Here is a 17,545-nt window from a genome sequence, read left to right on the forward strand (position 1 = left end):
AGTTCCTGACACAACAAGTACACAAGCAGACATCAATATGGACTGAACATGTGAATAATACAAATTCACAGTAGTAGCCTACCTGAAAGCATCAAGATCCCAAAGTTACACTATAACCTCACTGCTCTTCAGTGGTGAAATAAACTAATGCCAGTCCTACAGGATTATATTTTGTTCATTTATAACAAGTTGAATATACTATAATATACTATATGCATTATTTGTGTTGTGTTTTGAAGGTTGCAATGGTGAATCACACTCTTCATCTGGCAGGTGAGCTGAACAAAAAAATTAATAATTGTAAGACTTTAGTTGTTTTTTTGTTTGTTTGTTTCTGGGACATTTAAATTCACAGCAAAGTATCCTGAACATAAAGGCATTCATCAGCACTAATTTGTTACAGAAAACAAGTATTACATAAACTTGTCAGTGTTGGGTCACACTTTTCCCCATCACATGATTATTCCTACATATATCCAGTGAAGTCTGGAGATTGTTTAAAACTAGCTGGAAAACATCGTTCTATCATTACATGTTCCTTTCTAATGAAAAGATCTTTCAGAAAAAAACATTTTTACAATTTTATTTCTCTTCACAGATTATACTTAGAAAGAAAAAAGTGGGGCATTAACATTAACTTAAAAAAAAATAACAGACACTAAGTTTTATATATATGAACACACACCAAAAGTAAAATACAAAAATAAAACTTTCAGTGGCCATACCTGCGCTGAGCACCTGGCTGCTGTCCGCGGGGTCCTGCCCCAGCGACGCCGGGTACCTGGAGGAGAGATGCCCGACCCCCCGCGGACTGCCCAGGGATGCCGCCGCCGCTGCGGATGTTGCCCCTCTGCTGCCGGGCCCGCTGTCGTAGGGGAACCGCTGTGGCTGCTGCTCACTGCTGCTGATGATGGAGGGCTGGTGATGTGCAAGGTGTTGTTGTTGATGCTGCTGGTGGTGCTGATGATGGTGGTGCCCACCTCCTCCTCCTCCTCCTCCTCCTCCGGCGCCCAGCTGCGGAATCTCCACCATGGTCGGTCTGTCGTACCTCTTGCCCCCGGCGCGCTTGTGGGGGAAAGTCTTCAGCGCGCTGTAGGGGCTCCTCTGCTTGCAGATCTTGGGGACGCAGGGTCCCTCCTCTGCCGGCTGCATCTCCTCCTCCATCGCTTCTTGCTGTTCCTGTCTCGTCTCGTCTCGTCTCCTTGTGTGTGTGTGTGTGTGTGTGTGTGTGTGTCGCTCTCGCCGGCACTTGACTCGGAGACCGAAACGGGGCGCTACTTTACTGACAAGCCGCCCGGCCAATCCCCAGACGAGAGCGCCGCGCTAATGACGGCCACTGTGCGCCGCTGCCAGCAGGGGGACCCGCGGGGAGCCGAGGCGGAGAGGAGCCACAGCCACCGGAGAGATGGAGCTGTCAAAGCAGGCTGACCATTAGGGACAGGGGGGGGGGACACAATAACTGCATGCTGGCCAGTGTGGGATGCGTATGTGGAGATGTGTGTCTGTGTATGACAGGAGCATGCTGCTGCAGCGACGCTGTTTTCAGGCTCTGTGATCAGAGGCTCCTGCTGCTGCTGTCTGGGTTAGTTTTATTAAAGGAAATTAAAGTACCGCCACCTGCTTGTAAACCACCTGTTGAGAAACTTAACGCACACACACACAACCCAAGCATTACTCAGTGTGAGGAACCAATATCCCCCCTGGGAAGGAGCTGAATCATTTTCAGGATTATTAAACCTTTACAAAGACAATAATACGACGCACCATTTACTCTGACTATGCAGCCTTTAGTGATGCACAGTCTGAACACTGCTCATGTATCAAGACTGGTAGGCGACTAAGCAGATTGAAAGATATTACAGACTGAAAAATGCACATTACTGACCACTGGTTTAATTGTTGTTATATTATCATCATTGTCATAATCATCATCATCATCATCATCATCACACAGTTATTATGAAGACTAAAATGGTAGACACTGAACTCAAAAAACGTTTTATATTGGGAACTAGGTATGTTAAGAAAATACACCATTGTGTTACAAAAATACTATTTAATACTATCAGTTGTGTTACTGCTAACATCTTCATGTCAAAAACAAAAAGGCAGATTGATTTGCAAAGGGTTTAGATAGAATAAAACACAATAGCTGTGTAGGTTCATGCATGCATCCTTTTGTGCGTTTTTTTTAAGTACATATAATTTAACCTCAGCTCATTCATAACGTTGTGTTAGAAATTACTACTTCAGAAAATATAATTTGTAGGGAGTTTATTATACAACATCTGTGCAGTGTTTTCTAGGCAGTTTCAAAGCGTACTTAACAGCAGGAATCTCCCCGTTTGCTTAATTTTAAAGAGTAGTGGTAATTGCGAAAGGTATTGTGTTATAATACTGATATAACACGTACAATTCCCAATATTTACCATGCATAAATAGCAGAAGGTCTATGATTAGATTTCAATGTCATTTATATTCACAGTGGTTGTATTTAATTGCAAATAGTGCCCCCTTGTGATAAAAAGGTCAAATGATGTAATGGCAAAAAGTTACACCATGGCATTTTGGCATCCATCCATCCAGTCAGAGATTGTCTACAGTTAATTTTAATTATGTGCCACGGCCATTTATTCACAAACACTGTCATTGCCTGCTATATGTCCCCAGTCCTGGAGGCCTGTAGTGTCTTCAGGTTTTCATGCCACCTTAACATACTTAAGCAATTAAACTCCTTAATGTCCAACTAGAATCAGTTTGCTTACTCTTCCCCATTCTCAGACTCTCAGTGATTTAAAGAGAGCGGGGATAACCTCCTGGAATGCAGTCCTCCAGTATTAGGAGCCCCCAATTTAGACCGACAGCCCAATCCCACAGTTTATCTCTCGAAACGAAACTCTCACTTCATTGGTGGTTTCTGTGGATCACTGTAAACGTTTAGCAGAATAATGAGTGTATGAATCCTTCTAAGAAGCATGGAGAGAAATGCAAGTGCTTTCATATTTTGTTCATGAAATTGTTGGGACAAGCCTGAATATGCTGCGGGATAAAACACTGACTTGATTGTTTTACTTGTCTTTGGAGACTGGGTCTTTTCTTTGCAGTTCTGAGATACTGGCTGATTGAACGAGCAATTAGGCTAAGACAGTACATGGGTTCCAGCCTTGAAATGACACTGAAGATGACACCAGGTGGGCACATAAGTCTTTCTGTAACCTGGGCACTTTAGGTGCAATATGTTTTGCAATATTTGCCAAGAAAATTGTTTGAACAGTACATTTAAAAAGTGGTGTAGTGCAATATAGTGCATTGATAGACAGGGTTTTATACTAAATTAGTGGATCATAATGTTAAATGAAAACTCCACATAATTGAAATCAAGGAAACGTGTATGTATTTGAAGTACAAAGATTGCGTGGGTCCACCAGCAAAACAAAAGAAATGTATAGAACAGTCTGCACTTGAAAGGGATAATGTTTATTCATTCAACTCTCTAGAAGGGTTTTATGCCTGAGGAATACACGACAACATGTTCATGTTTCTTTACATCCAACGATGTGAAATGCCAACAACAGTAGAGTGATACCCAGGTGTAATTCATAAAAGATGGGAAACTTAGGAATGTCAAAAACTGAAAATATGTGCATGTTTATTTAATGTTTGCCTGCACAGAGGAGATATTAATAGTGTCAAGATACTAAAAACACCAATTAGAAAGCTCTACAGTAATCAGTAGGCTGCCCCCTTACATAGAGAACACATTTGACTAAAATTAGGAGAAATCATTTTAAAACTTGCAACGAGAATCTGCAGTGGCAAATCAAATTATATGAATGCTCTTTTATCCCAACACAAACAGTGCCTTTTCTTTCAGACAAGAGGAAATATGACCGTGCCCTACGTTTTTTAGATTTGCCCTTCACTCTGTGCAAGATACTAACAAAGCTATCTGTCAAGTAGATCAGATCAGCAGTCTTTGGCTGGGAGTTGGCAGCACAGTCCTTGTGAAGAATTGTTATCAGAGATTCCTGGGTGGTGGGTTTATTAAACCATTTATTTTAAGAGTATGGACCACACATTATCAAACATGTTCATATTTCTCTGAATGGATGGTTGTTTAAAGATAAACATCTGAGATTTTCCACTGTGTGGGCTGTGGGCTGAACAACTGGTTGGTCGTGACTGGTGGGGTCTAAACAAACTCAAGGATTCATAAAGATCTCCCTGTCTCCAGTAGAAATAATAATGATAATAATAATAAAATGCATTGAGTAGACATGAACTAAAATATTATTGCCCACTATCATATGCTGTCATCTCTAATGACTAATGTCTTTGGTTCATCGTGTTTCATGTTGACAAAAGAGACATTTTATCGAATGAAGATTATGTAAGTTACATTCCCTTCCTTGTGCTTTTATCAGGTTTATCTGAGGTGGTTGGGAATAGTTTTGTTCTCATGTTGTCAACAACCGCTTGAATTGAGAGAAGATGAATCCATTATATTTTCCAATACCTTTTAGCCTGATGGTTTTTGTTTTTTTGTAATTCCAGTATTTGTTTAGCGTATTGTGCTTCTTCAATGCACATTCCTGCAAATGGTATCAGGATTTTCCCTCTCTCATGTCTGCTTGGCACTGTCATTTATTGATCTTGTAACATCTAAAACAAGTTCTTGAGTTCAGTTAGCACCAAAGAAATGTAGACAATGTCTAAAACATAGCTTTAAAAACAATGTTTGAAATGTATCCTGATTACATCCACCTCATGTTTTGTCTTGTAAGGCTTCTTCTGTATTTTACCAATGCTGGATACATTTGCCAAACCACACTGACCACACTTCATGTTGAAGCTCATCCAAGCTTTTTGGGGACTTGCAGAATGATTAGGAGTTATTTAAAACCACCTGAAATTAGACATTACTTTCTTCAGTTGTATGGCCTCATCAACAGCATGTCCACGTCTGTGAAACAATGCCATAAAATAAGATAAAAGAAGGTCTCCTTTGGCAGTTTGACAACTTGAACATTTGAGCACAGTCACTATGAAAGCTGACACTTAAGACAACCTGAAATCCAAGAAGCTTTTCAGTTTTGTATCTTCAACCCCATAAAACCCAATTTAAAGAGATTGGTCTTCCACTACATTTACACTTGCAGCTTGAAGATAACATTTGCACTTGCACTATTTCTGGTGTTCTCCTAAGTAAGACTGGCTGTTTATGCTTCAGAACAAAATACTCTGTTTTGATTTAAAGTCTGAAAAAGTATTATGTATTAAAACTTTTAAAATGGGCTTGATAAAAACTGATGTCGACAGATGTTTCTCGATGGCTTCCTTCTGCTTTCGAGATGTAATTAGAGGGGCAACAACTCAGCAGTAATACTGATTAATGGATTTTGCTCAGGTCTGAAGAATTTTCAATACCCCAATACTTGTTAATTAAGACCTGTTCAGATATTACCATGTTATAAATGAACATAATTTGCATTGCCAACTGGCATTGTAAGGCTGCTTGAATTCTGATTATTTACTTGATATCTATATTGCATGCTATTTATGTATTCAACACAGCAGGTACAAGCCGGATATAAAGCCCCTCCTACTTGTTTGTTAGTAACCTCGGTGTTCCAAGCACCTTACCAATATTCTTTAAGAAGGATGCCAATTAACCAGCTTTGACAAAGTACACAAGTAGTTTGCTTCAAACACCCACAACTCTCTCTGCTGTTTTTGTGTCCTAAACACACTTGTACTTGCTGTGATTACATCTGTGTCTTCTTGCCGTCTGAGTTTCTTGCCTGTCATCATCAGGTAATACTCCCAGTAAAGTAATCTGTATGGAAAGGTTTTATTTCTCAACTTGATAATGACCCTAAACACACAGCCATGCCAAGCCTCCTGTTTTGACACAAGTTCTGGACTCTCAAACTCAGAAACAATAAACTTGTATTATCAGACATGTTATGTTTGATTTTACATTCCTAATAATACAAGGACAATCTATATTTTGAGTCTATTCAACTAAAATGCACATAATCTCAACTGTAGATAATACTAGATATTTGCCACTGACAATACATTAAATTAAACAGCACTAGGATACACATTTGTTTGTAGGTCAAAGTTGCGATTTGGTCTAGGGCATAGGTATATTTTTGTAATAGTTATTAATTCATAGATGTATTTTTAATTTATAGACTGGGCTTCTTAAAATATTCAAAAATGAGTCTGGAACTAATTTCATATATAGCCAAAAAAAACCAAAAAACAGTACTTAATGAATTAACATTTTTCCTTATTTTTCATCTTTGAGTTGTTCAAAGATCTGATTCATTTATTTGCATGTTAATTTATTTGTATTTTTCATCATTCAGTAGAATAGAAACATTCAATAAAACTCTTGAGTTGATGTTTTAAGTCTTTCTAAAATACGATTAAACTTTGAGACAACCACACCAATAACTATATGTATTCAATTATATTTGCTGGAAATGAATTGAAATGTAAACCTTCACAACATAATGACAAAAATAAGTTAAATTGGTATTGAAGTCAACTCTGTGTAAGGCATTATGAATTCCAAAGGCAGAGGTCTTTAACGGAGTTAATACTGATATGAGGTAAAACAAATCTGCCCATGGAAAATATTGATATAGATGTAATTTGAAAAATATTATTCCTGAAATCCTGCACTTTAAAGTTGGAATAAGTTTATATCTCCAGTAATTGTGCCAAAAATATACAGCTCAGAGATATATCTAAAGACTTCAAAATCCTCTAAATTGCTTATTTATTTCAGAGAGATTGGATTTCAGAAAATATTACTCTGTGAAATGAAAATGACTGCGTTCCATGTAATTTATTTTCCCCCAAATTACGTATTTATATATTTTTTGCCCATTGTGATTAAGCTTTACCTTTCAACATTCAAAAAGGTAAACTGTACCTGATAAAAAAAGAAAAGTAATCCATCAATAAGAATGAATCTGATCATTAACAGGAAGGCACAGCAGTCCTAACAAAGTGTAAACAGGACTGGGGATGGCAATTCCCTGTGACCAACATATCTTGCTTTAGATTCAGTAGTCATGGTACATTTTAATATGTCTACATTACAGCAATCTAATTAATTACAAATTACTTAAAACTGCACATTTTGATATTTGATTTTTAAAATTGTTTTAAAATTAAAGGCCAACAACATAATACAATTTGCTGGTTATAGTCCAATACATTTTTGCCTAAACATGATGCTGTGCTTGAACATTTAAAACATGTTGACAAATCCCAAACGGCCACTGAAACAGCATACAATCAGCAGAAAGCAAGTTCAATTCTCCTCCAATAACCACTAGAGGGCAATGCATTAATACAATTGTAAAGTGAAAATGCATTTTGGGGTTGTGTATGAGATGCATGGCAGGTGTCTTATATCTTATGTATTTGAGATAGTTAGACTCTCTTTGTTTAGCTTTTCCTGAAACCGAGCCACTGTTAGGTTTAGAAAACATCAGCCAAAGGGAATAACTTGACCTTATGACGAATTCAGGGTCAGTTTGTGCTGTTTCTGCATTGTGTTGGAGGATACGTCATATTGTAATCACACACATACACATCAAATAATCAACAATTTAGGATGTTTATTAATCTTTTTACATCTCACACACCCTAAGCATTGAACTTGACTTTTTAAACTACAGTACCACAGTTCATGGAAAGTTGCTTTGCAGAAGATGTTTAATGGCCATATTGAAGAAAACTGGCACTGGCACAAATGTGATATCCTTTCTATTGGCATGCTGTGCGTTTTACCCACAAAAAGCTGGTGTCAAAGCGGTATTGGATTGATTACAGGGTTTGCAAAGTCCATCAAACCCTTATAAGTGGAACAGAAACAACAAATATCTGCAATGTTGAGTCATCTGTCATATGTGGTGGCATTACATTGACTATGGACCATCTCTTACGTTGTCTGGGAATTTTAGAAGCATGCACACAGAATAGGTGCTGTGGTTATTATTATTACACAAAGAACAAGGAAGAAAATGGGAGAGAAATACTTCTAAGCAACTAATACATCTAGGTTGTGCAGGCATGCTATAAAGTCCAGGCTTTTTGAATTCCACTGAAATAAGTTTATAGTCTGTGATGTCCAGAGCCCCCCCACCCCCACACCCCACCACTGGCGCACGTCAGCTCTAGCAACGTCAGAAGTGCGCGTCTCCAGGCGGTCCCAACAGCCAGTGCTCTGAACTGAAGCGAGAGAGAGTGCAACACACACGCACACGCACACGCACACGCACACGCACACGGACGACACTTGCGTGGCTGACCCTCCCCATGCAGCACCGAGCCTGACCTGCACCTGGAGCAGCAGGACCGCACGCACTGCGCAGCCGCACGGAGCTGCGGGGGGTCGCGGCGGCAGCACGTGCGCCGAGGGGCGGCTGTCACACCTCCGGACGGCTTTTCACGGCTTTTCAAATCATATACAGACAGCATGGCGCACCGGGGGGCTGCTCCTCTCCTGCGCCCTTCCCTGGCCTGTACAAGTGCGTGACCTGGGTGCCGTCGACGTGAAGCAGGATGGGGCGCAGTGATACCGCCGAGGTGTCCCAGTGAAGGCAGCGCCCCCAGTCTGTCACCGCGCACCCAGGAGGAGGCAGTGGGGCCGCGGATCTCACATCCATTAGCCAAGAGTCGTCCAGAGCCTCGGCCCGCTCCCCGGGATGCTGCGCCTGCTGCCCTGCCTCTTGCTGGGCTACTTCACCTGGACCGGGCGCCTGTCGGACGCGCAGGGGGAGTACTGCCACGGCTGGCTGGGCGGCAATGGGAATTACCACGACGGCTTCCAGTGCCCGGAGGACTTCGACACCCTGGACGCCACGGTGTGCTGCGGCTCCTGCGCGCTGAGGTACTGCTGCGCGGCCGCCGACCACAGGCTGGACCAGGGCGGCTGCACCAACGACCGGGAGCCGGACAGCGCCCAGTTCGCCGCTCGTAAGTACAGCGCGGTTTCAGCGCAGACGTCCGCAGTTCTGCGCAGCGCTGCACAATTCCAGCGATCCCATTGGTGCGGACGTCTGCGCTGCACTACTTCTCCATCGGTCACTCAGACGCACAGGGGTGTTCATTTGTGTAGCCTGTAGATCCGCACATTAATGACTATTTAAAAGAACAAAGTCGATGAACACTTGGTGTGAATTATTTGGGCTTATGTAATAACGACAATGCGTATAGTCGTTATAAACCGGTTACAAATAGTTATTGTTGCACATGATACTGTGTAAAACAGCAACACGCCAACAATATATATATATATATATTAATTCAATTTGACAACAATCAAATAAAGCAAATGAATTTCACATTTCATTGTGGGAGTGTTTTCGATGTATAAGTTTAACTACAGTGTAGTATCAGCAATTCACATGACAACAATAATGATCATATACAAGCTTTTTGTACAGCAAAAAACAAGATAAAGTTTTGAATATTCATCAATGAAAAATATACAAGAATAGGACACTTCATTCTGGAAAAGTTAAATAATTAGTTTTAATAATAATATTATTATAGTAGTAGTAGTAGTAACAAAGGTAATGTCTTTCAAACACAGTAAAGTGAAATGCATTGTCACATTATGAAGGCATCATGTATATATTAAATGTTATCATCGCTAATTTAGAAATTAGTTACAGATTTGTCTCTTATAATGTTTGTCTAAAACAGTTTACAAAATAAGGAGTGAAATTGCCTTTCACCATTTAAATATAAGGTTTCCATCGACAGGTATAGCTGTCACTACTAACAAAGTGCCAGTGATCATTTTAATCCACACTGGTATTTTATGCAATACTTTTGAAAAACTATAAAGCATGATCAGATTCGAGTTAACCGTCCTGATCTGCATTTATTTATCAAAAAGCAACAATTAAATGTTAAAAATTAAAACTCAATAATAATACCCTGCACACATTTTCTAAAGATTTTCTGAATCATAAACGGTTGTCAACACACAGATAAAAATATACCCCCTGGGGAATATTAGTACATACAGAAAATATACAAAATCTAGTGTGATCCTATACAGATCTATACAGATATTAGAGCACATTCTGTCACATGTCAGATGGGTCTAATATACTGCGGATCATAAAAACGCTCGTACGGGGATTTCAAAAAATGGACTTTTATGACCATATCATTCATAATTTCAATTTCAACTGAGGGGTTTATATTTGTAGTGACTTGAATTTAGAAAAAACGAAATCGTTTTTAGATATGGATATGTCGTCCTAGACCCCCTTGGTTGTGTGTCTATATGCTGTGTTTTGCAAGCTGATACAGCACTTCAATGCCCCAGCCATTGTAAACTAAGGCTTTCGGGTTTTCATCTGAATAACGGGTCACAAAATTAAACCAACATTTCTGATACATGTACAAAAATAACTTACCATTTTAATGAACTCACGTAAGATCCGATGTTCCTCAAACTTTTGCATGAAATCCACGATGGATCCTGTCATTTAATGTATGTATTAGACACAAAAATATCCCACTGGGCAAAGCATATAAGCAAGTTAAAGATCTGCGTTAAAACAACCCTGTTAAAAGACAGATTGTACAACCAGCGCATTTACATTTAATGCTCCTTTACCTCCAGATAAGTGTCGCAATTTAATTAATTAAGTGACTAATTACAATGATTCAAATAGTGTTAAATTGAAATGCAACACTTTACAATAAGCAGCATGAAATGAAGACAGAAATCACAAACCACAAATATAACTAAAAAAAGTATCCAGAAAGTTTATTTAGCAAGAAGTGCAACCCAATGAAAGCGCAAATAAACAGGACAGACACTGTAATGATCCTGCAACACGTTGCTTTGATGTAAACCTGCGGAATGTGTTAGGAATTCGCTGCACATATATGTATCATATTAATAAATAGAAACATATAAACAAATCCAGACACACATAGGGTCTATAATAACTCAAATGTAAGGTGGACACAAATTACAACCCGATGCGATTAGATTAGTTCGGTTAGGTATCGACGTTGACGGGTTCAGTCCGTTTCAAGCATAATTGTAAATTCATTAATTAATACTTGACTTTAATTACATGTGCGCGTATTGGTTATTTTGTTATTCTGGATAAACATTTCCGAACTATTTATTAATGTTCTTAAATAACTCATAGTCAAGCTTTCCATGCAGGTATTTTGTTCTGGAGCATGTGTTGTTGTTACAATAATAATAATAATAATAATAATAATAATAATAATAATAATAATAATAATAACAACAACAACAATTATACTAACAATTATTATTATTTAGTTTATGTTATGTATTAATAGTAATACACTTTTAACGTATAAACTAATAACCTAATTTCCTACCCAGAATAAAAAAACAAGAATAATTATGTATCGATTGTTACGATTATTACACCATTGACATTTCGAAGATTTACTTTGAACGATGTTAAGAGATTGATTAATGATCAAAATAACATTTTCTGGTTTTTGTTTGCGAACTAGTTAAGAGTAAATTCAAGAGAGCCGCCTGCCCATATACAGAGATATCGATATTGTTTGCTCATTTTCTTGAGGCTTTCCTTACTGTAACATAACTTCTGATAAAGCACTCATTAATCGCCGTGGGCTTCGATACTTTGTTCGTATTTTATGATATTTTCCGCAAGCTTGTTAATCAACACTATGCAACAGAATAAATACAATACAAACCTTTGATTTATTCCCCTCCAATTAAATTGCTGCCTATAAGCACGCTATACAAATGTGTGTGTGTATTCCGACCACCAAAAATAATCCGAGTTGCATTGAAGAGAGGGGAAACACTTTTTACTCTTTAAACTTGGACAAGTGTCATTTAGCCTACATTACAAATAATTTAAATAACGAATACGTTAAAAAACACAAATATTTCACAATCATGGATTATTTACAATATTTATATCAATTTAATTGAAATATATTATTTTAAATAGTTCTCCTTTTTTAAGAGAAGGGCTACTTTGAATGCTTTGGAAAAAAATACTTCCAGATCAAACATCAACCTGATGCCTTCCCAACAGTACTGCATGATGCTGAGCACTATCATTTACACACTGCCCTTATCTTTGTGTCGAATCTCAATATGCCTGTCAGAAACAAAGGAAACGGCAGCCGCTTCCAACCACCCTTCACAGCTGCAAAGGGGTCACTCTCGTTTCTTCCCATCTCTGCACACAGAGCCCGTCTACGTGCCGTTCCTCGTCGTGGGCTCCATCTTCGTGGCCTTCATTGTCGTGGGCTCCCTGGTGGCCGTGTACTGCTGCACCTGCCTGCGGCCCAAGCAGACCACCCAGCAGCCCCTGCGCTTCTCACTGCGCAGCTGCCAGACCGAGACCATCCCCATGATCCTCACGGCCCCCAGCCTGCGCACGCCCTCCCGCCAGTCCAGCACGGCCACCAGCTCCAGCTCCACGGGGAGCTCCATCCGCCGCTTCTCCCTCGGCAGGGTGGAGACGGGCCACGGCTGCCTGGTCTCGGCCCCCCCGCCGCCCTACACCTCGCCCGCCTGCCTGCAGACCCCCCACCCCCTGCACCCCCTGGCGCAGCCCCCCTCGGGCTTCCTGGTGGCGCAGCAGTACTTCCCGTACCCCCTGCAGCCCGAGCCCTTCGCCACGGGGAAGACTTTCAGCGACTTCAGCCAGAGCTGACCGGGACCGACGCAGACTCTCCCACGGCCTTAGGTTTTGATACACATAGAAGAGGGGTAACTAGTAGCACTTCAAAAGCTCCGCAGCATCCAGCCGTTTTGTGTAAATGCACGTTGCAATCATATCTGTGAGATGATGAATGCTTTTGTTGCAGAACTACTTAGACACTTACACTACGAATGACAATACACTCCCGAGAAACGCATCGCCATCAGCTGAGGCCCAAGGGATGATTTTGTTTTCTTTCAAAACAGAAGAGCGAGAACATCTCAGATTCCTGGAGAACACCGAGGTCAAACACTTCCTTTATTGGACATTGAGCCGCTTCTACAAAGAGTAAAACTAAAAACAACGAACACTTTTATGATGAAAAATGATGTCGACAATCCTCAGCCTTCATACAGGAACGCGTGCTTAACGTAAGACTGACAGCTTCGGACTCTACTAAAGACTTAACATCGTGCATGGAGGACTGGTGTGGTGGCTGGAGCATCACAGCCAGCCGTTTGATTTTCAGGTATATGGAGAAAGACATTTATGGAGTCAAATGTTTTGATACTAACTCACAATACACTGATCCTCAATGAGTTTCACCGTCTCTTGTTTTTATGTGGTTCATTTCAGTAGCATTCCACTGTGCGATGGTCTTTTATACACAGATGGATTCAAGGTCCTAACAACTGAGACAATTGTATCTTCTAACATTGAGAGTGTGCATTCATAGTCTCCCGTAGGAGGACTGAAGCCGAGGGGCAGAGTGGCTCGAATACACAGTGATGTGACCGAGCACCTCGCACTCTGAACACACCAGCGCATTGTGGAGACGGTCTCAGACGGGGGAAACAAAGAGGCTGTGCATTGCGATGCCTGAATAATGTATGGCCTGCTTTTAAATGTGCCAGTCTGAAGTGTGTGGGAGTTTCTATTTATGATAGATAATATATACAATAGCAGAATGAGTCTTGAGAAAGGAGAGAGAACGTACCAGAGAGGACACTAAGACAACGCAGACGTACTGTGCTGAGCTGGCCGGTCACCGCGCACAGAGCGAGGGCGTACAAATCGGCACTTTACTGTTCCTCCAAGTGTGACTTGTTGAATTGTCATTTACCTGTGTAAAGACTCTTGTTGATGTTGGGCAGTAAATAAGTCCTTGCCACAATAACTTTCCATTAAAAACATAAATGTGTAAATCAGACAAATGTCATTCAGTTCTGACTGCCAGGAGGTGGACATGGAAAGCATATTAATATTAGCCTTCGACAACTCTGACAATTGAAATACACACACAACTCTGTATTTTATGTTTGCATATACTTAACCTGGACTTCAAATAGATGCACCCTTGTATTTCACACTTCACTTCCATCTTCAGATCTGGGATAGATTTGCAAGACAATTACAAACAGGTTTACGTTTTTGTTTCCCCATTTGATAAAGTTTATTTCAGTATTCCTTTATGGCAGTAAAAGACAGAACATTTAAAAGTTGCAGTTGCTACATGCAGAATCACATAAAAGTATAAATGGGTCAACAGTGGGACAAATAATAGGACAGTTACTCAAAATATACAACCAAACTGAAAGTGCAGTTTCATTTAAGTGACCAACACCTGAGCGAGAAACTAAGTACCATTAACACTGAATTTAAAACTGCCCATTCATGCAACAACCAACTTTCACATACAATACATTTAAAGAGCGACAGTCGGCCTGTTTAGACCTTGGTTCCAGTGTTGAGTTCATGCTTTACCTTGACATCAAGCACAACATTCAACAGAATCAGATTCGGGAGAGCAGATGAGAACAAATGGAAACAAAAGCGAACCCAAAACAAATTTACCTACAAGTAAAATCACTACTTTTTATTCAAAACAAACAGTTCTCTATCAAATTCACAATACCACAGTTGTGTGAACAGCAGTCCTTTATTTATATTAACAAACGTCTTCAAGATTTGTTTTCGCCCCGATATACAGACATCGTCAAAAGAAGGATAAAACATGCCTTTGACCATTGAACACCGCCATTTATACAGACACACGTCCAAATATCAGTACAACACGGAAACAGACATAGTGCTTCCAAATAATACGAACCTCTGATGTTTGAATGAAAAGGTAAAGAATGCGTTACAACACCTCCTGTCGATGCAGGTTTGTCTGGGTGGCTGGTCAACCCTGCACTGTGCACACCAGTGGCCATGCAGTAGCAGAAACGCGTTCAGACACCTGAAGTCATGCAGACAGACTGACAGACAGACAAGCGCTAGGAAGACAACCACACACAAACGACACGCACGCACACGCACATTCAAATGACCATTCTCCCATGGGGAGAGAGAGAGAACAAACTAGCAGACAAAGTTAATCTTAAATAAAAATAAAGTTAAAATTTCCACCATTCTACCATCCATAATATGATAGACAGATAAAGACGGTCAAAAAGAAAATGGACACAATTCATTACAAAGCAGGCAAATGTAAAATTGTACTTGTCAATATAAAAATATGAATACACAAAATAATTATATCAAGACTTAATAATAAACTGCAGATTTCTGGCTAGTTTTTCCCCAAGCTAATGGCACTTATGTTTCATGGTACAAACTCTTCACCCTTGACTTCTTGTTTAAAAAAAAAAAAAAAAAAAAAAAGAGGCCTATGCATGAATGGATTTCAATCATCGATTTTGGTATAAGCTTTGTTCATTTCAGAATCAGATCACAGCTTATTTGAAGCGCCACCATGCCATGCCGTTGTCAGCGAATATAATGCGCCTGGAGGAAACACTGTGGTGAACAACTGGGGCCTTAGAGTCAAACGCACAGGAGCAATTTAGTGAGGGTTACAATTAAATCTCGACTACCAGCTTATCATTAGCACGAACGTGTTTAGTACACCGTATTAGGGGAATCTCAATTCGATTAGGCACTGTTGTGAAGAACATTGCAGTTCAGAAACATGTACAACGCAATCAATGATGAACAGGAGCAAAATGGTAGCAGTATCAAATGGTAGAAATCTGAAAAGTTCACTAGTTTGCAACCGCATTGACGACTACAGAAGGCAGGCACATCGACAACCCATCTAAAGAATCAACACCAAAAGTCATCATGGACCAAGGCAAGGAGACACGCCCGTGTAAGGCCATAGTTAAATGCTGTTAACAGAAGGGATTGGAAAGCAATGGGTCTGAACCAGTTCATGGAGTGTCGATCCAGAGTGAGAAAAGCAAGCGGTCTTCAATACAGGACCCGGACCCGGTCTCGAGCTGAAACTGCATTCAGAACGACAGCCTAAAAACGCTGATAATATCATGTTTCTTTGGCAAACTAGACTTTCTGGGATTGCAATTTAAGTTCCAGCAGTGTGGCATGTCGGATTTGTCATATACATCTCTAGTATTTCATATTTGTGATCATTTTATATGTGCCTTCTCCCGGTAAAAGAAAAATACAGTTGGCAAACATTAATTGCATTTTAGATTTTTTTAAGACATCATAAAAGAGCTGCCTGACACACTCCTGCTTTCAGGGTCTTAAAAATACTCAACACCAGGCAAATCGTACGAATGCAACTTTCAAGCCCTGCTGACGTAGTGAATACTGAGTGAACTTCAGATACAGACTTTGTTAGAATGCAAGCACGGTGCTTATGTCTGCTTCATAGACAACTACAGTAGTGAACACTTTATTATGATGATGATTTGTTTTTTGAAGAAGAAAATATCTTAAAGCTCAGAAAGTCTCCCTGTGACTTCCGCCAGCTTTCAAACACAGAGCTCCCTGCGTTTGTGTGAAGGGGTCCTTGGCCTGCTCCCTCGGGGGACGCTGCTTCACCACTCCTCGGACCGCTGCTTAGTCGTGTCGTAGGCCCGGATCACTTCCGACTGGGAGACGATGCCGTTCTCGTCCTGGGAGAAGGCGTAACCATCTGGAAGAGAATATATATACACCTTATTTACGGTTTCGGTCCCTATCTGCTCACTCTGCACCCCGGTTTACTCTGATCTGGGTTTCAAGCCTCACAACCCTAACCACACAAACTACACCAGGAGTCAGCGCTCTTGTTGTCCCAGTGTGCTTTCGCAGTGCAGGGCAATATTATTTTATCAGTTCTTATACTAAAGAATAGATTACTAATTGGTCAATTCCCATGTAGATTATTTTTATTTGTATTTTTTGATATCAGAAGGCTCACTTTGGCACAACAACAAACAAACACAAATATATTTAGATTGAGCAGCTCAGTCTAGCCGATTGGTAAAGTGCGATATAAATGCAAGATTTGGAATATAAACCAAATGCAACATCCTGCCAGAGGAGATGCGAAAGATCAAATAACAACCTGCACCAATCCATACAGAGGACATTTTCTTAAACTCAGTTATAGCATACTAACTGCTTTAGTTGTTAACTCCTTATAGTAATAGTTTGTTATACAAGATCCACACAGTTGTCCACATTATTAGCCCTCTTTGTGATCTAAGAAATGTTACTTGTGGTTTAACCTCTGTGTGTAGAGAGACCCTTCTCAAAGGCATTGTTAATAAGAAGCAGTGCATTCAAATATATGGTAGGACTATATCAATAAAGATTTTAAATTAGATTTGTTTCCTGGAGCATATGCATCCAGGTCTATTTCTGAAAGTTGTGATATTTCACGATTCCCCGGGCTGTCCGTTTCTCCACACTGAACGCAGTCATACTCGGTTCATGCCGTCACAGCCCTGCCGATGTCTTGGGGAGATAACAATCCAAGCGCTGGCATGTATTCCCCCACAAACAATAAACCTCACAGAATGCCA

General features: G+C 40.3%; 3 protein-coding genes across 7 annotated transcripts in view; 1 reads left to right on the forward strand and 2 right to left on the reverse strand.

Moving 5' to 3' along the window:
* bend4 (BEN domain containing 4) overlaps nucleotides 1-1,226 on the reverse strand; it is a 28,864-nt gene extending 27,638 nt beyond the window's left edge. Inside the window, exon 1 of the mRNA XM_066720599.1 lies at nucleotides 726-1,226. Within this exon, the coding sequence (XP_066576696.1) occupies nucleotides 726-1,164 (439 nt within the window). The 5' untranslated portion in view covers nucleotides 1,165-1,226. The remainder of the gene's footprint in view (nucleotides 1-725) is intronic.
* A 7,029-nt stretch (nucleotides 1,227-8,255) lies between these two features.
* On the forward strand, nucleotides 8,256-13,325 carry shisa3 (shisa family member 3). The gene is made up of 2 exons (XM_066720605.1): nucleotides 8,256-9,003; nucleotides 12,268-13,325. The coding sequence occupies exons 1-2, from the start codon at nucleotides 8,733-8,735 to the stop codon at nucleotides 12,735-12,737; spliced, it is 741 nt and encodes a 246-aa protein (XP_066576702.1). The 5' UTR covers nucleotides 8,256-8,732; the 3' UTR covers nucleotides 12,738-13,325.
* An 828-nt stretch (nucleotides 13,326-14,153) lies between these two features.
* atp8a1 (ATPase phospholipid transporting 8A1) overlaps nucleotides 14,154-17,545 on the reverse strand; it is a 113,153-nt gene continuing 109,761 nt past the window's right edge. For all 5 annotated transcript variants that reach the window (XM_066720600.1, XM_066720601.1, XM_066720603.1 and 2 more), the window contains one exon: nucleotides 14,154-16,671. In XM_066720600.1, the coding sequence (XP_066576697.1) occupies nucleotides 16,574-16,671 (98 nt within the window). In that variant the 3' untranslated portion in view covers nucleotides 14,154-16,573. The remainder of the gene's footprint in view (nucleotides 16,672-17,545) is intronic.

The sequence above is a fragment of the Amia ocellicauda genome, chromosome 13 (assembly GCF_036373705.1).
Source record: "Amia ocellicauda isolate fAmiCal2 chromosome 13, fAmiCal2.hap1, whole genome shotgun sequence".
NCBI lineage: Eukaryota > Metazoa > Chordata > Actinopteri > Amiiformes > Amiidae > Amia > Amia ocellicauda.

What these genes read in the sequence shown, in the direction of transcription:
- shisa3 (XM_066720605.1), top strand. Translation starts at nt 8,733, where the DNA reads ATGCTGCGCCTGCTGCCCTGCCTCTTGCTGGGCTACTTCACCTGGACC. An exon ending in CAGCGCCCAGTTCGCCGCTC is followed by an intron (nt 9,004 to 12,267) that starts GTAAGTACAGCG and finishes CTCTGCACACAG; the next exon opens with AGCCCGTCTACGTGCCGTTC.